Below are 21992 nucleotides of genomic sequence, written 5' to 3' on the forward strand. Positions count from 1 at the left end.
AAGAAAGGGTTGCACGTCGAAGCTCTGGAATGCTGTTTCATTTGAGACCCGAACAATCACACTGCCTTCAAACCTTCAAGTAATTAACTTTCTGTGTTAGATTAGACCTTTCTTCTTTCCATTTCTTGATTCCTTTTTTGTTTCTGCGGGTTTTCGGTTACGACAAATTTGTTGGCCTGAACATTAAGAATTCTCAACGCTTCTTCTTGGTGAGTACAAATAGTTAAAGGAAAATGATGAAGTGAAAAATAGGTTAAATGATGGCATAAAAGATGCATTTCTTTCTGTTAAGAAGGGCGCAAGTGCTTGCATTCAAGCAACAGTGTCAAACGAGACGCCACCGCCAGGGGCTTAGGAGCGCGAGAAAAGGCGAACCACAAGACGGCCAGGGTCATCAGTCCAGACGACAGATATCATTCGGGTTTAGAACGTTAAGAACTTTTGACGCCTGGTCCTGAAGAGTTCAGAAGAGAGAAGAAAAAAAGTGGCGATTTAAATTAATGATCTGAAGAAAGGCGTAACGGGAGTGATTCAAGGAGGAAACATGAACCACAAAAAATTGAAATCGAACTATTGGGCTAAAAGAGGTTCCACCAAAGTGAAGCCAAACTACCGAGGAAGTGCAGACGGACAGACGAACAGGCAAGCAGGCAATAATTCCCAAAGATGGCCGCAGACCAGACGACAGATTTTCTTCTGGACTTCAAAATTGCGAATTTTGAAGGCCTGGCATTGACGGCCCCCAGGGTGGTTAGGAAAAAAAGTGATACACTGATGATCTGAAGAAGGTTACAAAGAGGGGGCGATTGATTGGAGGGCAGGCACAAAGATCGATGCATTTTCAAGCTAGTTATTTGAAAGAAACGTCCCCAGAAGTGTCATGCATTGAACAAAAGCAGACGGGGCAGACTTTTCTAGAGCCCCAGACGATCTTGGACATTAAGAGCATTTAACGCCTCGTTTTGAGGGTTTCCAGAGGGTGAAGAACAAAAAAAGGTAATGCATTGAAAATGAATTCGAAGGAGGGCATAGAGGAAGCAATAGATTAGAACAGATGCACGCAATGCTAGGCATTAGAGCAAGAGGCTCTATAGAGAGAACACCACTGGGTCACCAGTTCAGGCGACACTAATTTTCTTCGGGCCGAGAACTTTAGGAACATGCAACGCCTTTAAATGACAACTCCAAAAAGAAAAGGGGGGAGTGAGGAAGGGGGCGTGAGAGGGGTGAGGGTGAGGGGCAAAAAATTTGATGCCGTGAAGACGAATCTAATGGATGGCATAGAGGGTGCTATTCATTTGGGAAGCAGACGCGCAAAAACCGTGCAATCCAGCCACCGGGCCGAAACAGACGAACCCACCGCCACACGAGGCTAAAGCGTCGAGGAAAGGCAGACGGGGTTCCCAAAGCCGCGCCAGCAGACACTCATTTCCAGAGTCGCCAGTTCAGCGCTGCCCGCACACAGACCGGAGAGACGCTGCGGCTGTCATCCGCTCGTAAAGCCGGTTGATTTATGCCTCGCCGTCTGGTCTCCGACGAGCAGACGGCAAGGAGGGGAGAGGCAGAAGGAAGGCTGTGGGCCGGATCCCGAGACTTGAGGCTCTAGCAGCGCTAGGGGCCAAACCCTGGTAAGCGATCAGGGCTACCCTTGACCGCCCTTATAGGTCGGGGGCTGCCTGCTTTCCGCAAACCCACTCCTAACGCCGAGGCCACAGACCTACGCCCCGCGTCCGTCCATACGGTCGTTACGAGACCACGGAGCGCCCCCTGGCGGGCTAGTCGTCTTTCAAGCGCACCGCTTCCAGGCTCGTCATTTATCCATTGCCGCGCACTTTGTGCTTTGGTTGTTTTGATCGCCTCACGCTTCTCAGCTGGCCTCCCTGCGATATTTTATCTCAGTCTTGTTGTTTTAGCTGCGGTTTCTCGTTTGTTCGCTGTCATTGCTGGTATGTTTTTGTTTTCATAATCTTTCCTTTCTCCGTCTTAGCTCGTTGGTGTGGAAACTGACATGGGATGTGGCATAAAGACAAACAATCGTGATGGCTACGTGGGCGCTAGAGCACGAAGATTCGAATGGGCAAGCACGCCAGAAGCTAAAGAAGCCAGAGACAAATCACGCATGCAGTTCGTCACACAGGTCCTCGTCTCGCTTCCTCTTTAACCCACACCATATATTTCCTTTTGTTTAGATTGGTCATGCGGCTTTGATTCTTGTTTCTTGTTATTGTTATTCTGTGATGTCGGGGCGATAGCGCAGACCATGTAGCGATGAGACAACAGGGCAACAAGGCAAACAATCCGATAAAAGAGACAAAAGAAGATGCAACTTGTCGGTTCGTCTCTGAGCAGATAGCATCTGTATGGGATACGTTCTTCTTGTAGCTGTTTTTTTTTTGCACTGGCAGCCTTTGTTATACCGCACTCTTGTTCTTCATTTGTCTCAGCAGCGTCTGTGGCTCCTCATCTGCCAGCGGCGACTGCCATTGTTCCATTCGTGGACACGTGATCCAACCCCCCTCCCCCTTACTCACGCCTGGTATAACGGTGGCATATTAGAACGAAACAGCGAGTAATGATAAATGGATAATCAGAGAGGCACGACAACGCATCGGGGAGAACGGCTGGGGTCCCGCATTTCGATTTGCCATTGCTATCCAAATGAATGGAGGAAAGGAATCTGGTGATGAAATGGGCCTTCGTGTAGTTTGGTACGGGCCACAGTGCAGAAGTATGGTCATATCATAAAGATGGACCCCACGTTCCAAGCCAGGCTCCAGCAGTTAATTTGCAATAGCCTTCTGGAACCTATCGTCGGCCATTATCAATCACCTCGTAGGCAACATTTCGTTATAATCGATTCTTGAGCTATGTTTATGCCGAAGTAGCAACATAGGTTGCTGTTAGCGATTGTCTGTCGTTTCGAATTTTGTCGTATCATGTCTTTGCCGTCCTTTCGTATCTCGCCGGTTTGTTTGCCTCGTAGGAGTAAAAATTTCACTGGCTTTTACTCTTCAAGTTTCCGGGCAAGACTGTTTGGAATCTGCACTGATTCTGTCCTGCCGGCTCATTGCGCAATGGCACTAATGGCACTTAGTTGAGTCTTAGTTGAAGACTCAGCGTTGTCTTCTTTTTTCACGTCATTTTATGTCTGAACACTGTTTGAGACAAGTCAGAGAAAAATAAGTTATTCGTTATTTGTTTGAATTCATTCGTCTGTTTCAATAAATGCGTGTATTCCGCATGAAAATCATTTAGGAGGACTTTACACTTGGCCAGCGTAGACCTGATCGAAAATCGACTGAGTAAATTAATTACTGATTATTCAAAAGGTTAATCAATGTATTTGGTACAGTCGACAGCGTTAGTGCTTCTTTGTGTCTTTATTCTACCCCATACTCCTTTATACTAAATTATGATACGAGATATTCTTTTTCAGTCAGTTGCAAGCAGATGCACTCAAGGCGACGCCAATCTTCCAACTTCTCATCGTCACTGTTGTTGTTGTTGTTGACACCAACTTTAAGTTGGTTGATTATCGCGCTAGGCAATAAAACGTTGCCCTAGTACATCTGAAACATCGATAACAATACTCGCTGCAAGCAACCAACAAATCAGGTAGCCTGAAAAATCAAGGCAGCAATAATGCGGCGATTCTATATCAATGAAAATTCCTTTTTTCGCGCTTCGTCATTGGTCGGAAAGGCGGTCCGCGCATGTTATCACTGGAATCGGCCGCTCGTGAACGGTGGATTGACCGAAAGAAATCTTCACACCAATAGATGCGAGAACGTAGTAGAATTAAGACGAGGACAGAACAACACAAGCATGGGTGCCAACTCCCAAGATGGCGCCCCTGTGCGTGCTTCAAATGTGCCTCGCTACTGTCCTCGTCTTCGTTCTGAGCAGCTTGCGTATCTGTTACCGCAATGAACCAACTAACCCATAGTTAAACTCTCGATGGAGAACGTTCGCATTATAGCGGCCCAGGCAGCGGACACTTCGAAATGTATGCCAAGTTGAAAAGCATCGGACGCCCCCATGCTGAAAACGTTCGCGCGGTATTCCGGTCCGACGAAAAACGGCAGCCGGAACCCCGAAAAACGCGAGCCTATGTCGGAGGCGGTGCATCATCTCTCGACGCCTGGCCGGCAAAGCCCTCAGGGCGAATGCTGCGGTCACGGCGGCGCGATGAAGAATGACCCCGGCAGAGGTCGCGCTGGAGAATCGGTGTAGACTATAGAGGAGGGAGGGGGTGCGCTGGGCGGACGCCGAAGAAGCCAGATGGTCCCGATGACCACGGCTCAGCCCGGCCCCGGGCCCAGATGGATCGCCGACTGGCTGTCCTTCTCTCTTCTTCCTACATCTTGCCCCCGTTCTTTCTCTCTGCTTCCTTGACGTACGCCTTGGGCCTCCCTAGTGGTGGAAAACTTCGGAGTCAACCCTGTTGCAGTCAGGAGTGGCGGTGCGCGCATTCTGTGCGAAGAACACTGTCGTTGAGACGCTTGTGTCAGCGAGGACCTTAAATAGTTTGTACTTTACATGGTGTGGTGTGTTTCAGGATGTTTGTGCGAGTGCGAAGTACACTGTACGTGTCGTTTCTCTTTTCGGCATTGCCATCTGCAGTAGCGGGCTAGTCTTGCCGCCAGACCAACCTTTCCATGATTCATTAAGGAACTTCTCTTTCACTTCTTTCCTCTCACGTCGTGCGTGCAAAAATCTTTCGGAAAGAATTTCTAGATGGCAGCTCGTTCGAAGCAGTAGCCTTATGCTCCGTTGCTATTCACGAGGTTGTAGGTTCGAGTCTCCGCCAAGGAGGCCGCATTTCGGCGGGAGCAGAATGCAAAAGCGCATGTGGGTGCACGTCAAGGAGCCCCAAGCAGTCAAAATGAATTGGGAGAGCTCCATTGCCCCGTCTCTCGTAGCAATGGTGTCGCTTTGGGACGTTAAGCCTGTACGGAGAATCGGTTGGATCAATCAATTAATCAATCTGTCAGCCCATCGATCAATCAATCGCTGTTTTCGGTGAAGTGCGGCCGCAAACAGTGACAGCTTGTCCGACGATGACAACGACGGCACGTCAATGACACGACGATGGTACGAACAACAACTGAACAGCGGCAAGAAAGTGACATGACGACGGTACGTCAACGACACGACAGACCGACAACGACTGAGCGGTGGTACAATGACACGACAACGGTTCGTCGACGGCACGGCCACAACCCGACAACGACACGATGAAGGCGCTTCAACGAAACGACGGCAATGGGACAATGTCCAACGACGGCCCCAACACTACTCTTCACATAAGGCGAGCCTTGGAATAGAAACACGAACGGTGAAAGAACTTGCAGTTGACTTGCCCTCAGCTAATAATTACACGCGACGATAGTAAACATTATGATTGTACTTGTCTGCAAAAGGCACCACGAAGGCCGGCTTATGTGCGTGTGTCCCTAATAGCTATCGCTGTAAAAGCTAGGTGGGTAACAGCCATGTTCGAGACCGGACTATGGCAAAAGCGGCTTCTACTCGAATGAGCTGCAAGGGGTATGTGCTACTAGATACGCGCGACGTTGGCTGTCACAGTGGTTGGCTGTCGCGCGAGGTTGGCTGTGAACCGGAGACACCTGTACATGTGTCTGCAGTGCACGTTCGCTGTATGTCTCAGTAATGTCGTTTACATATCCAAACACACCAATGACATATTCAGCCAGTATGTTTCGGAGCACTCTTGCAGCACTACATGGGTCGTGTAAGAATGCAGATTACCGTTGCTGTTAGTGTAATTCGACCAGCGTAGGGATACACACCAACCAGCCCATGATGATGAATCCTTAAAATGTTGTTAATAGACCCGCTCAATTTCTCAATGCCACCTTTCAAGCACTCTCCTGCTATACCTTGACAGCATTGCCAGAGTGCTGTGACCTAACGACCTATCGAACATACCATAATATGACGACGTTCCCTTCGCCGCCTGCGTCATACCGTTTTTTTCTTTCCTTGTCTCCTCACACGGTACAGTTGTACGTCTGCTCCCTTCAGACTCGCGTCGTCTGCTGGGGCAATTCTGCTCGCATCTTCTGCCTTGTCCACTTTCTTACCGAGGTTTCCCATCGGCCGTATGATGCACGTTCAAGATTCGCTGTATTCTTCCTTCGTTTAGCTCTTTTTCTCTCTCTCTTTCCTTTTTTTTACTTTTTGCCGTACTGACGTTTTATTTATGCTGCTATCATCGCGGCCTTCGGCCTTCGTCCCTCCCTGGCCTCTTCGGTTTCTCTCTCTAAGGCTGCCAAAAAAGACGAGAAAAAAGGAACACAAGTGTGAAGCCGTTCCCTCTGGTAACCTATCTCGCGCGGCCCCTGCCACGATGATTTGCTGCCTTCCTCGGCGCGGGCGCCGAAGCATGCCAAGCCAAGCCGAGCCAAGACTGGTGGCTTGCCCCTTTTGCGAAACCCTGGCCTTTTCGCGGGCTTGTCGTGAGAGCATAACACGCCGCGCGCACCGCTATCAAAAAACTATCCTCCGCGGACCTCCAGGCCCCTTTTCACCACGTGATCTTGTTACTTCAGTTGTTGGTGTTTGCTTCTTACGCCGCTCCGTGACGTATGCTCAGATAGAGGGCCATGGTCGTTCTAAAATTCTGTACCTCGTTACCAGTACCTTCAGTCCCCCCCCCTCCCTCTTTAAAGACTTGGAAGATAGTTCTACCTTTTGTGGAAGCATCGAGAACTTGTTCTTTACAAATAAAGCAACCTATGGACCAAAGGACTTTTCTAAAAAAATAATTTTCGCATGCTTTAGAAACTGCAGCAAATAAGACAGTATACGCTCCTTTGCGCATGCGTAGGTGCTTCGTGAATGTCTTCTGGGAGGCGACAGTTATGCGGCAGTTAGCTGTTCACCTGCGGCTACCATTAGCCTCCCCACGCCATTTATAAGTACTTATAAAACCCTTACCTTCTGAAAAGGAAACCACACGTCACATAATCTCCATATCCAATGTTCCAATATGAACATACGAGATCCCCGTATGTTCCCATTTGTTGTGGTTATTGGACACGATAGTTATGAGACGCTGGGTGCCCTCAATAGGCTAGAAATTAAATTACAGTTATATCTGAAGCAAGACTGAGACTCTTCCTTCAGCATTGGTTGTGGTGTAGGCCTTTAGCACGACAGGGGATCACAAAGGCCGAAAAAGTTTATGATAATGTCGGCAACCCCCTGCTGAACTCAAATATGTTTATCTTTGGCATTCGATAGACTCTCTATCTAAATCGGTGACTTTCGAAGCGCATTCGAACTCTTCACAAAAATAGCTAAATCTATCAAATTAAAATCAACCATTTGATAACGTAAAACAAAAAAATGGCATTCGGGGATATCACCCCTAACGAGTTTCCATTGTACAATACAGGCAAGGAATTCAGTCTGTCTATGGCAGAACAAAAAAAAAGCTCGAACAAAGGAGCTTCTTTTAGTAGCGCGAACGTACGGAAATGGCAGGGCAACTGCAACCGTGCTTTTCTTTTTTGTATCAGTAATTCTTCTTCTCGCATTCTTCTTCTCAATTCTTTTTCTCCCAGAAGCAACTCGATTAAATACAGGCCGACAATATTCGTCCACATTTTCACACTCTCAGATCTTTTGGTGCCAGTATACGCTAAAGATCAGACCTGGCATTCTGTTTCTTGTCGTCGATTCCTCTTTTCCGAGTTGATGGTGTCTGTTATTGTCAACACTTAGTTGGCTCTCTGCCGTCTTTCTGCTGACTGTCAAGGAGAACTTCGTCGGGGCGTCTCAGATACTGAACTTTGTATTATTCCAGAATCTCATTATCTATTTTCCCCCACGACAGCTTGAACTTTAAAAGCCCAGCACAACGCCAGTGCAACGCGACGTGACAAAAACTGGCAGCACTAATGTTGCGAGCTAAAGCCATCTGAATTTTTTGTTTCTTCCCTCAAGCGCTTCTTTACGCGGTATCCTTGATCGTATGAATTGTCAATGAATTCTTGTTAGCCACCTGCTCCTCTGCACGGTACAACTGTACGACTGTACAGGTGCGTAGTTAAGCTTTATTGACGCGCTCGCGCCGCCATTTTCTCTGCACTAGAAGTCTTCGTGTGGCGCCTTCTTCCTAGTTTTCTTCTTGTTTTCAGTCAGCTGCCTACCTTTGAATTTTTTCGCGCTAACTTGACGTTTTATAGACGTCGCCCGAAGGTCACTTATAACACAGTTCTCGGCTGTCACGCCCAGACTTGTTTCTCTTTCTCTTCGTTTTACTATCGTTGTTGTTATCAGGCACTCCTTGTAGATAGATAGATAGATAGATAGATAGATAGATAGATAGATAGATAGATAGATAGATAGATAGATAGATAGATAGATAGATAGATAGATAGATAGATAGATAGATAGATAGATAGATAGATAGATAGATAGATAGATAGATAGATAGATAGATAGATAGATAGATAGATAGATAGATAGATAGATATATAGATAGATAGATAGATAGGTGGATGGATGGATGGATAGATAGATAGATAGATAGATAGATAGATAGATAGATAGATAGATAGATAGATAGATGGATGGATAGATAGATAGATAGATAGATAGATAGATAGATAGATAGATAGATAGATAGATAGATAGATAGATAGATAGATAGATAGATAGATAGATAGATAGATAGATAGATAGATAGATAGATAGATAGATAGATAGATAGATAGATAGATAGATAGATAGATAGATAGATAGATAGATAGATAGATAGATAGATAGATAGATAGATAGATAGATAGATAGATAGATAGATTTGTTTGTTTGTTTGTTTGTTTGTTTGTTTGTTTGTTTGTTTGTTCTTGTCCCGCTTTATTACCTCGACAACGCTGAAATATACATTTTTGTACGAACGAAAATTGCTACTTGGTCAGTTTCATTTCTGGCCTTCGAGAGTGCATTCATACCAATGCGGGAAACAATGAAATGTTGTTTACTCATAACCTAGTAAGTATAGCAAATAATTAGTAATCTGTTCGCTGAGCTGAACACAGCGGGGTATTAGCTTTAGAGTACAAAAAATGCTACTATGGGCTTTCCGTTAGATGTTGCGAAAGCCGAACGCATCATCAAAAATGATACGTTGGGCTTCGTGGGGTTAATATTCCTCCTTATCTCCTACCTGAAAAATGCTTCACGCATCTTTGATCGAGTCCCATACATAAATTGTAAGTACATTCTGCGTCAACAGCTTAAGCATTGGGGATCTAACAAAGCGTTTGATCCCCCGAGTATTTAGATGCCCGTAGTTAGTGAAAGCGTACAACATATCGTTCGCATATACTAACTAATGCAGAGAGGGAAATCTTTGCACCGATATATGCGTGCCCCCCCCCCCCCCATGCTGCGGAAATATTCAACTTTTTTTATATACTCTGGTCTATAAAATTTTGACGCCGAATGTCATTCCCTAGAGCAGTATGAAGGGAAAACAGTAATGAAGTAACTTCTCACAAATCCGACTTAACTTTCCAGTTTGCGAGCTTGTTGTTCTTTGGTATTGTGTAATTTGCATACCCTTGACTATTATTTTTGCATTTTTATTTGTTCTATATTTCTTTTTCTCACAAAGAGCACCTCAGAAGTTTTCTCTCTCTTCAACAGGCCCCTGTTGAAACTGTGTTGAACCATTTAAACTGTTACTCTCTCCAATATACTCAATTTTTCTATTCTACGTTAAACAAAATATTCTCCACGCCCTGTAACGGCTACCGGTGCCCCCGGCAACCTGTTTAAGTAGAGCTTGTCGTTCAAATACAACTCTGTAATCACTTTTTAGAGGGCTGAGTGGCGAACCACGCGTTTGTCGCAATCAAACCAAATGAGCGACAAGAAAGCTACTTGCTACGAGCCGGCGTGCCAGATTCGAATCCTCAATATCATGTGTAATCATCTCGCAAAAACGAATCCGGCGTCTTTTTTGTCACGTTGCTCACTACTGTGGTATATATACCTTCTGCATGCTCACATCGCCGAAGATTGTCTCCCCCTTTTTTTTGTAATTCTTGTTCTTTTCTCGATTTAAGCTTCTGTCATGCCGTAGCGGTACACTGGCACATACCAGTCGATACATCCTTTTATTTCCTTCACGGCCGCTTAGCGACGACGTGCGAGTATTTTCCGCACGCCACCTTCCGGCGAAAAAAACAAAGCGTCGTCTGCAGTGCGCGCGCGCACTCCAGACGACGCTTTCACGCATCGATGGCATTATTTCTTACTCCCTTTTTCTGTCTTAGCTCATTTTCCGTGTTTCTTTCTTTTTGAGTGCTTTGTTTTTTTTTTGTTGTTGTTTTTCGGGGGGGGCCGGAGATTTATCCCCGCTCGAAATGGCCCCCTTCGTCGTCGCTTCCGAAAACGTGCTGATGCGGAGCTTATCTCGCCAACGCTATTGAGTAACCCGGGCACCCGAAGAATAGGCGGGAGAGAAAGGGGAAAGTCACGTGACACCAGAATAACGAGAGAGCGAGAGAGAGGGGATAAAAGAGAGGGAGAAGGTACAGGTGAAAGTTGCGCGCAGAACGATTGTAGGAGAGAAGGGTCAGGCGAAGAAAGAAAGAAGAAAGAAATAGAAGCAGTTTTCTTCATTCCCCTACCCCTTCTTGTAAACCCCGTTACTGAGTTCGCTCGATTTCTCTTCGGCGTCGGCGGGGAAGGAAAGAACATAAGAAAAGAGGGAAAGGGTAGTGTGAGGGGAAAGGATGTTGTAAGAGAGAAAGAAGTGGTGTTGGCGTAAAAGCGACGGGTGTTTCGACACGGATGGAGGTTGAAAAACGAGCCGATTGGCAGGGAGTAAATAATGCCGCGTCGTTGGCAGGATTGTACCATTCTTTCTTTCTTTTTTTTATGTGAGAGACTGTGCATTTAAATGAAAATGAAGATAAGACTTCGTATAGCTGCGTGACGGTAACGGCTACGCCTTCGTTGTTAATAGTAGAGGAAAAAGAATTTAAAATATATGCATTTTGAAACACATAAAAAAAGTACTTCTTTTTTTTCAATCTTGCGGCGACTGCTGCTACTTTTCGCAAACTAAGCTCCAGAAATTTGCCGCCAATTTTTGTGGATGCAGTGGCCTACTGCCAACTAGACAAAAAGAAGTCCTATTTTCTTATTTCGTTAGTTTATTGCAACCACTTACGTAAGAATGACCAGCAAGGCAATAACTTGGAGGTCACCATAGTCAAAAACTTAGGGATTGTCTTTTCGACCGTAAATCGCGAGTAGTTAGAGGACTACTTGTGACGCAACGGGCCGAACATGTCGGTATAAGGTTTGGCACCAAGCTCATCAAGGGCAGAAAAGGAAACGCATCGGAGTGAGAGTACCTCTGCGCTTTCTTTCGATTGAACGGCTGTCGAACACGTTATCTCGAAAAGGTGCGCGGCAAGTTATACAATCCTTCGATCCACTGTTACTCCTTCTTGAGTAGTATGTGACTACCGTGAGAGCGACTTCGTGGGCTTTATTTCACTGTGCCATATATATATATATATATATATATATATATATATATATATATATATATATATTAGTCATATGATAAGAAGCCAACAAACACTGACACCAAGGACAACATAGGGGAAATTACTTGTGCTTGATGAATGAAATTAAGAAACTATAAATTAATGGTAATTAAAGTGGATGAAGAAACAACTTGCCGCAGGTGGGAACCGAACCCACAACCTTCGCACACCTTCGAAAACCCTAGAAAGTGGATGGGGAAACAGCGCCGCGGTAGCTCAATTGGTAGAGCATCGCACGCGTAATGCGAAGGTTGTGGGTTCGGTTCCCACCTGCGGCAAGTTGTTTTTTCATCCACTTTATTTACCATTAATTTGTAGTTTCTTAATTTCATTCATCAAGCACAAGTAATTGCCCCTATGTTGTCCTTGGTGTCAGTGTTTGTGGGCTTCTTATCCTATGACTAATAAATATCGGGCCCCTCGGTTAACTCGTTCGGTTCTTCTCGTTTATATATATATATACGTGTGTGTGTGTGTGTGTGTGTGTGTGTGTGTGTGTGTGTGTGTGTGTGTGTGTGTGTGTGTGTGTGTGTGTGTGTGTGTGTGTGTGCAAATATATAGCCTCTCTCCTGTGGCAGCTTCTTTCTCTCGGCCTCAGTCTAAGGGGGTAGCAAACCGGCCGCTCTTCTGGTTAACCCTTGCTACTTCACACCCATCATCTCTCTACTGTACGCATAAAGCTTCGACTGGGTCTAGTTGGTATGGCATCGTTCTGCTTGCTGCATATAGCAGTACAGCGCAGCAAGCTGAACTGCTGTATACGTACGTATTAGATAACGAGCAAGTGAGCGCTCACAGAGATGCCTCAAACCGACGAGCGGTCTGTTTCCGTCTCGTCTCCCTCTCCCTCCTCTCCTAACCCGACGATGTTGTGTTTCCGCCTCGTATCACTCTCCCTCTCTCTCCTCTCCTAACGCGACTATGTTGTTTCCAAGCGTGTCCGCCACGTCTCCCTCTCCCTCCTCTCCTAACCCGACGATGTCGCGTTTGCTAGCGTTTCCGCCACGTCTCCCTCTCCCTCCTCTCCTAACCCGACGATGGTTTGTTTCCTAGTCTTCCCGCCACGTCTCCCTCCCCCCCCCCTCTCCTAACCCGACGATGTTTTGTTTCCTAGTCTTCCCGCCACATCTCACCCTCCCTCTCCTTTCCCCCACCTAACCCGACGATGTCGCGCAGGCAAGACGTGGACGATGCTGGGCAGCGGCTCGGCGCAGGAGCTGGGCGCCATCCCGTGCGCGGTGTCCTGGCTCTTCCGGCTCATCGACGAGCACAAGCAGCGCACGGGCGCCCGCTTCTCGGTGCGCGTCTCGGCCGTACAGGTGGCCGGACGCTCCGAACACCTGCGGGACCTGCTCGCCGAACAGGCCAACGGTAGGTGGACCGTACGTCACCGCACGCTCCTGTTGCAGGCGTACGGCATAGTGACGTAAGCAAGGCCGTATGGGTCGGTAGAAAAAGCGGACGCTCACTCGTACTTTTTCGCGCCTTTCTTTTTTGTTCCCGCTCTTCTCTCCGTCTTTACTTCCCCTTTCCCTTCCCCTAGTGCAGGGTAGGAAACCGGAGGCTTTAACTGTGGTTAACCTCCCGGCCTTTCTCTAATTTGCATCTCTCTCGCTGTCTCTCTCTTTCTCTCACTCGTAGTCGCTTACCAATGTTTATTTTTTTTTGTAGGCTTCGTAGTCACTCGTATACTCGTACTCCTGTCGTCGGCATTCACCCGCGTTCCTACTACCGCTCACGTGCACTCACTAGCGTTCACTGTGTAGTCGCCTTCCGCTCCCCGGCACCAACTCACTTTCATACTCACGCTACAGCTCCTCACTCATCATCATCATCCTGGTTACGGCCACTGCAGGGCCAAGGCCTCTCCCATACTTCGCCAACAACCCCGGTCATGTACTAATTGTGACCATGTCGTCCCTGCAAACTTCTTAATCTCATCCGCCCACCTAACTTTCTGCCGCCCCCTGCAACGCTTCCCTTCCCTTGGAATCCAGTCCGTAACGCTTAATGACCATCGGTTATCTTCCCTCCTCATTACATGTCCTGCCCATGCCCATTTCTTTTTTCTTGATTTCAACTAAAATGTCATTAACTCGCGTTTGTTCCCTCACCCAATCTGCTTTTTTCTTATCCCTTAACGTTACACCTATGATTCTTCTTTCCATAGCTCGTTGCGTCGTCGTCAATTTAAGTAGAACCCTTTTCGTAAGCCTCCAGGTTTCTGCCCCGTAGGTGAGTACTGGTAATGAGTAAGGAGTACTTACCAGTACTCCTCACTCATCGTCCGCTGAAAAATCGTCGACGACAGTCACTCGCGTTAGTGCGCCCGTCCACTCAAACTCGTTGGTGAGTTTTAGGTGTTCCTGCAAAACCGCGGGCGTTATTTTTTTTGTTTTTTTTTGGAGGGGGGGGATTGCCGGGCGAATGGGGCAAACGTGAATGGTCGCAGTGGTAACGCTGCCGGGTGACGCAGAGCTCAACGCGACCTGTTGGCGCAGAGTCAGCAGAAGGGGAGGGGAGCCGAATTGAGTGAGTGAGATCATAGGGGAAAAATAGTCTTTGCCATACGGATGCACGTACACTCCAAACTTGTAAAAAAAAAAGGGGAGTCAGCCCTCGAGAGACGTTGCGCACACAATATGCAGGTCAGTTTTACTGATCATTTAAGTAGGCTTTCAAGATCTCGCTGCCCTCTTACGGTCCTACCGCCAGTGGCGGAATCCCTGCAACGGCAAGTTAAATGCAGGCATGCCAGTGAATGAGCCAAGAGCCGATGAGTGGAGACGCCGAATACCGGACGTTGTGCCTTTATACGTGCCCAAGATGAGCCACAATTTGAAAAAAAAAAGAAGAAAAAAGATGGCGAGTAGGTGTGGAGTGCCGGTCGTGCTGTCCGCTCCGAACATGCTGGTCCAAGTGTGTCCTCGCGTCACCACTAAGATAGGCTGCCAAGCGAAGCACTTCAAACCCTTACGTGCAGTGCGCTGCCGGGGTGCCAGTGCGCTGCCAGTGCGCTGCCGGTGTTTGTTGGCTGCTCGTGATATGGCTTATGAAAATCGGGCCCCTCGGTTAACCCCCTTTGTTTGTTCTGTTCTCGATATATATATATATATATATATATATATATATATATATATATATATATATATATATATATATATATATATTATCGATAATTGCGTATCCAAGCGAAAACTTGGGACTTTCACGCAGGCTGAGTTGAGGCGGTTCTTTGGTAGGCGTTTGGATGCCACGTCAACGGCGGGAGCTCACCTCCGGTGTCCGCGTAACTGCTGTGGCATAGAAATATGAATGCCACCAGAACTAATTCACAAAAAAAAATAATCGAACGGTCATCGGGAGAACTTGTGCTCTAAACGCAGCAGCTTTAGTTAGAGTAGTCGGTGTTCTAAACATAGCGTCTTCTATGGCGCCCATACAGCTTCTCCATTGCTTAAGGGGGGCGCATTCAGCAAAGGCATACCGTTCGGGATGTGTCTCTGATATCCAGAGAGAGCCGTCACTTGGGCTTGGATTCCGGCACAATCTATTTAGTTATATACTCGCGCAAAACCTTTTTTTTTTTTTTGAGGCAATGAAGGATGAGCTATGGACAAAGAGCACGCCTGAAAAAAAAAAGGCATCCACATTCTCATTCGTGTTAGTCCCAGCCGAAGGTGAAAAAAAAATGAACGTTTTATTTACAACAGTAAGATAACACAAACTGGACCACTGAGAGTGAAATCTGATTGATTTTTCTACTTATCTCTAGCGCGTTTGTTCAGCTGCGCAACGTCGGTAAGCTGAAACAACGCCGACTAAGCATCTGTTCCAAGAAATCAAAAGCGCTCTCAAAACACTTCGCCCGTTAACACAATTGCTGAACGCGCTTTTTCCTTAACTTGTGACAGCATAACCGATTAAATTAAATTATGCGGTTTTACGTGCCAAAACCACTTTCTGATTATGAGGGAAGCCGTATTGGAGGACTCCAGAAATTTCGACCACCTGGGGTTCTTTAAAGTGCACCTAAATCTAAGTACACGGGTGATTTCGCATTTCGCCCCCATCGAAATGCGGCCGCCGTGACCGGGATGCGATCCCGCGACCTCGTGCTCAGCAGCCCAACACCATAGCCCCTGAGCAACCACGGCAGGTATCTGAAGTAGAAGAGCTATCGCTCTGAAATGTGCCCCATGATAAATGTCACCGAGTTTAGAGCCTATAGCATTTATCGTCACAATGTGGTGACATAAAGATCCTTCGAGTAATGTCTGTGAAAGGGAACTCCGCGATCGTATCAGTAATGCGACTCAAGAGAAAAGAAAACAATACTGCGGGTTTTCTTTTTTGTTATAGCACTAAAGGAAACGAAGTAAAGATGATGTTACTTCACGGACCTTCATATGTTAACTATTTATTTGTGGACATGAAAATTACTTTCACAAAAACCTGCGGGCCTGTCAGAGAACCAATTATGGTTATGAAAGATGTAGCATGCAAAAGGCACTGAATTATTTGGCTCCAGCGGAAGCGGGTAATGTTGTCTTCGTGTTAAGGTATGCACGGAATCGGACGCGACTTTCCGTACGTGCGATGTATGTGATGGTCCTGGTGGAATTGTACCGTCATTGTGACTTCAGTGTTCCTATCGTCTTTTGGTGAAATACACTTTTTCTAAAACGCTGTGTCCCAATTGCCCCCTCCAAGAACCCAACAAACGCGTGCTGCTACAACGAATCGTTGCTAGGCTATTTCGTGGGGCCGTGCATTCTGGTTTCCGTGGCCTTGGAATTAAACCGCTTTATTGCATCTGGTCGCTGCTCAGGTGGCCGCTTCGCGCGACCTTCAATCGCTGCGGGGGCCGTTTGTCTGTAGCACAGAGTTTCTCACTATAACACCTAGAGGGTAATCTGGCGCCACCGTCTATGGGAGTTTCTTAAGGGGGCACGGTGCCGTCATGGGAATGACGGTATATGTGTCTGCGAGGCTCGTGTTGGCTGGTGTTGTAAGAGGCTTCGTCTAAAACGCGGATATGGCTACGCAAATAACGCGTTCTCAAAGTAAAATCTTCATAAAATGTTTCTATTCACGCATATTACATCTTTACTCACCCACGATGCATGACCAAGTGAACAAAAGCAAGAACAGACGACAAACTGTTTCAAAGCGAGCGCGAACCTTGTCGTCTGTCCTCCAACTTTAGCGGCCCGCTGATCCTTTTTACGTAACATGTAGTCGTACACACAATAACAAGTTCTCATAGTTAAACGAAACATGTTTTCCCATAATAACAAAGCTAAAACAGCTTTTCACGTGCTGTTCTAGCAGAAAATGAATCATCGTGACAGACGGAACGGTACTTGCCAAGCGCGTCTTCAAGGTGTCCTGTCTCTACGGGAACGATGCCAATCCGAAGTCACAATATACCGGCATTCCCATGCATACCACAGCGCAGCAGCGCCAGATTTCCCTCTAGGTAATGTGGTGAGAAACTCTATGGTCTGTGGCGTAACCGGTGCGAGGCAGTTGCCGCGGGACATTGTCGCCGCGCTCTGTTTCCACTTCCGGGGGGGCTCTACTCCCAGCTACTGTCGTTTCTGTCAGTGGAGTTGTTCTTCCTTGGTGAGGAAGAGTTCCTCCGGAAGTGGCCGTGCTGTTTCCTGTCGGTGGCTGATGGACGCGTATGGCTTAGTTTCCGACCGGCCCGGTTCTTGTAGCCAGGCCATCAAGAGTCTTCATTGGATGTAGATAAAATGCAGGTGCCCGTTATTTCTGTGTGTGCGTGCTCTCGTATGCGTGATTATTTTTGTCTATGCACATCTCATAGCGTCACTGCAATATTACCTAAAGTGTCTCTGTCACATCATCATTGTATGTAACCATTATGTATACTGTATAGATTAAACATCATTTTATATAATGAGACACATATTTTATGCGTAACTGTGCGTTTCCGTGGGTCTATGTGGTTATTTGTTAGGGAGTGAGGACTCGGACGCTTATTTGAAACAGTGGTGTGCATACAATGTCTCGTACTTTGTGTATGTTGACGTCTTGGTAGGATTGTGCCGTGGTTGTGACTCAGTGTTCGTAGCATCTCTTGCTGAAATTGACTTTTTCTAAACACACAGAAGCATTTAAATTGAGAACGCCTTACGTGATCTAAGAAACACCCCTAAGAACACCATTACATCTACATTATGTACATTGCCACGTCCCAATCAGCAATTGCACATAACCTTCATTTATACCGCATAATGAATAGCTGTATGTTTCTATTAGTGTAAGTAGTAATAGTGACATCTCCAGTCTTGGGGGTGACGCCTGGCACTGGCAAAAATGCCAAGAGCCAGTGGGGCTATACTAATCTAGGTACGCCCAAATTAGAAAGACCCACTAAACTTCAACAAAAGACACTCCCTCACCAGAACAGGAATTGACCTCCCTGGTGCAGTATTTGGCCACTACTTCCCAAGGGACTCCTTTGATGAACCCCAGCATCCCCTCAGTCCCCAGCAGCTGCGACGCACTTGACCAAGGCAGCGGTCAGACGTGCAATGCAGCAGAGGGTGCTAACAATCTCTGGACCCGGACAGGCCGCCAGTGGGAACTGACCCTGGCGACGTTCAACGCCCGAACTCTCTGGAGTGAAGCTAGCTTAGCAGGACTCTTTGAGGAACTATCAGCCATTATCTGGGATATCATTGGCCTTATTGAGGCTGGAGAAACTGGCGAGGGTTGTGCAAATGCTGACTAACGGCCACGCCCTTTGCTATTCAGGACTCCCAGATAAGAAGCAGTACAGAGCAGCCTCTGAATACCTCCTGTAAACACGCTGTGAATAGCATTGGAGAGATCGTATCTCCCTGCCTGACGCCTTTCTTTATTGGGATTTTGTTGCTTTCTTTATGGAGGACTACGGTGGCTGTGGAGCCGCTATAGATATATTTCAGTATTTTTACATGCGGCTCGTCGTGGGAAGAAATGGGGATAAAAGCTAATGGAGAATACCTTAGTAACTTGCGATTCGCTGATGATATTGCCTTGCTTAGTAACTCAGGGGACCAACTTCAATGCATGCTCACTGACCTGGAGAGGCAAAGCAGAAGAGTAGGCCTAAAAATTAATCTGCAGAAAACTAAAGTAATGTTTAACAGTCTCGGAAGGGAACACCAATTTACAATAGGTAGCGAGGCACTGGAAGTCGTAAGGGAATACATCTACTTAGGGTAGGTAGTGACTGCGGATCCGTATCATGAGATGAACATAATCAGAAGAATAAGAATGGGCTGGGGTGCGTTTGGCAGGCATTCTCAGATCATGAACAGCAGGTTGCCATTATCCCTCAAGAGAAAACTGTATAATAGCTGTGTCTTACCAGTATTCACCTACGGGGCAGAAACCTGGAGGCTTACGAAAAGGGTTCTACTCAAGTTGAGGACGACGCAACGAGCTATGGAAAGAAGAATGATAGGTGTAACGTTATTTTTTTAACTTCTTGCGACAGCATGAGCGACTGACCAGTGGTGAAGGCCGCACGTTCCAGGCAACGTTATTCGCAATCTTGTGAAACGTTAGTGGCTCAGCCCGATTCAACCGACCTAGAAGCGGTCAAATGTCACCGATAGCGTTAGCGGGAATATGCTTTGTTTTACAGCCAGATTTCTTAGTTCGAGCACCGCGCGGAAGCGCACACTCCCTGGCTTAGCAGCGCAAGCTCAAGACCTGCCGACCCTTCTTTTACATGATTGATTAGACTTAAAATATGAAGAAGTTGGCCAGGGATAAAGGCCGGCTATCCCACAATTACCGATAGGAAAATCAATAAAGGAGAAAAAGATGGTGAACATACTAGACACTGTCAAAAGTTTAAAACATCACGGCGAAGCACTAACAGAGTAAGTGCGTAGATCATGGAGGGGACCCGCCGTGGTTGCTCAGTGGCTGTGGTGTTGGGCTGCTGAGCACGAGCTCGCGGGATCGAATCCCGGCCACGGCGGCCGCATTTCGATGGGGGCGAAAACACCCGTGTGCTTAGATTTAGGTGCACGTTAAAGAATCCCAGATGGTCGAAATTTCCGGAGTCCTCCACTACGGCGTACCTCATGATCAGAACGTGGTTTTGGTACGTAAAACCCCATAATTTAATTTTTAATCATGGAGAGGGGAAAAGGGGTTATACGACAAACCAGAACAACAGAAGCGTCGACAGCTCATGAAAACGTAGACAAAATATAAACATTCACAATGAAATACCGTTCACAAGAAATTTATTGCTTCACTGTCTGAGAGAAAGTACTGTACAGCCGTCAGATCTAAGCTCTGTTTTTTTTTTTTTGGTACATGACCAATCCTAGTGACCACCTAGAATGAGCGCAAGCCAGACGACTGGGGGAGAGCGATAAGGCCCGTTCCTCGGAAGCAGAAAGACGATAAGCGAGAAGAAAAAGATACGGAGATCCCGAATGACTGTGTTTTCAATTCAGACACGCATTTCCAGCGGTGATGAAATTCACAACGCCGACGCTCAGTTTCAAAATTCAGTGCAGGTGGCGCCATCTGGCACAAGAATTCGTTTCGAGCGCAAACTATAAATGACACGACGTCATTTTGTCCACCGGAGCTCGTCGCTTTGTTTGTTTCTTTTTTTCTCTCTCTCCTTGCAGAGGTTCTTTTTCGTACTTGTTTTTTATTAGGCTAGAAAGTTACAGCTAGCCGGTCATTCGTATTTCGAACTTGGACCAGGAGAAACTGAAAACTAGGCTTAGCCATATAGCACGACGCAGCGGGTAGGTTGCCACAGCCCACATCTTATTGCGAAACCTGTCTGGACCCGTTTTTGCGTGCTTTCCAAACTGCAGTTGCGATAGCGAAGTTTGTATGGCACCCACCTCTGAGATGGTTGCAATCATTGAGATTTTAGTGGTGCCTGCTACAGCACCGCTGTTCAAAATGCCCGTTGTTTTTCTCGTCGAGATAACGACGTACTCTACTCCCACCCACCGAAAACCTAGACGATGTCAAGGGCCACTCGACCAGCCTTATCTCAATACCGTAAACAATCGGCGTCAGCGATTCTGACAACCGAGATAGGTGACACTAAGGACCTGTACTTTCCCGAAAGACGATTGTCCCTTGAGTTGAAGAGCGCGTTTGTATTGAAATCTGGTTCCTTTCCAGAGGACGGATTTTCGACGAGGAATCGCACTGCCGTATCGGATACATTGGATACACAGTAGCAGTCCATGAAGAGATTTTGCGATACGCTTTCTCATTTCGTTTAAGAACCTCGTTTTGGTTTTGCCCTCAGCCGTCGGCGTATAGTGGTTCGGCAACGAGCGCTGTGATTTCGAACCCCGGTCTCGGCAATACCGTACAGTATTCTCACAGCTTGATCTGCGCAGCTGGGGTCGACTTGTATGAAAAGACCGAATGCAGAACGTTCTTTCCTCGAGTAAATTGTGACGTGTGACTTGCCAACGTGTCCGGCGTAGCGTCTGCAGGCAGTGATGCATCTCTTCGTTTTGCTCCGACCTGTACCCATACCCGCCGTGGTTGCTAAGTGGCTATGGTGTTAGGCTGCTGAGCACAAGGTCGCGGGATCGAATACCGGCCACGGCGGCCGCATTTCGATGGGGGCGAAATGCGAAAACACCCGTGTACTTAGATTTAGGTGCACGTTAAAGAACCCCAGGTGGTCGAAATTTCCGGAGTCCTCCACTACGGCGTGCCTCATAATCAGAAAGTGGTTTTGGCACGTAAAAACCCCTAATTTTGTACCCACGGGCTGCAGGCATAGTGTGAAAATAGACAGCAGTTGATATTGCAAGTGGTATATTATGGGGGTACGGCCCCTTTCGACGGCCTGCGTTCTTATAGGTCTATAAGGACGCACAACCTATAGACAAGTTGCACATTTCTCTGTATGTTGAATAGAACGTTCCGTCATTGATCGAGTCAAAGACGACAAAGTCAGGGAGCGCAACTTCATTTCCGGTATTGTTGTCAGACGGGTCGAATTTTCGTCCGGCCCTTCATTTCTAGGTATATGCGTATTTTGATCATGCTTGTGGAATGTTTGTAGGCGTGCGGCCTGTGTACCTAGATTTGACCTCACGCCCGTCGCGGACGAAAGTTTATGAACTCTCAGCAAACAGCCGGTTCGTCATTCTTATATGGACTACGGTTAGACCAGAAAAAAAAAAAAAACAGGCACGATGACAACTTTATGTAGACCATCTAGAGACTTCAAGTAATCAAAAGGGCAATTATATGAGCCAGTAGGAAGGTATATATACTTGATCTCTACAGCTAACTAATGCATTGACTAAATTCAATTATATAATAGTGAATTATGTGAAGAAAAGCTTTCGTATAGACAATTAG

At 46.7% G+C, this 21992-nt stretch overlaps 1 protein-coding gene and 1 non-coding gene across 10 annotated transcripts in view; both read left to right on the plus strand.

The window, feature by feature from the left end:
* The window catches only part of LOC135905678 (kinesin-like protein KIF26B), a 760359-nt gene that overhangs the window by 687181 nt on the left and 51186 nt on the right, over positions 1-21992 (plus strand). For all 9 annotated transcript variants that reach the window (XM_070521909.1, XM_070521906.1, XM_070521907.1 and 6 more), the window contains one exon: positions 12777-12971. In XM_070521909.1, the coding sequence (XP_070378010.1) occupies positions 12777-12971 (195 nt within the window). The remainder of the gene's footprint in view (positions 1-12776; positions 12972-21992) is intronic.
* On the plus strand, positions 11806-11878 carry TRNAT-CGU (transfer RNA threonine (anticodon CGU)). Its single transcript has one exon. It is a non-coding gene; the product is annotated as a tRNA-Thr (tRNA).

This window comes from Dermacentor albipictus, chromosome 7, assembly GCF_038994185.2.
Source record: "Dermacentor albipictus isolate Rhodes 1998 colony chromosome 7, USDA_Dalb.pri_finalv2, whole genome shotgun sequence".
NCBI lineage: Eukaryota > Metazoa > Arthropoda > Arachnida > Ixodida > Ixodidae > Dermacentor > Dermacentor albipictus.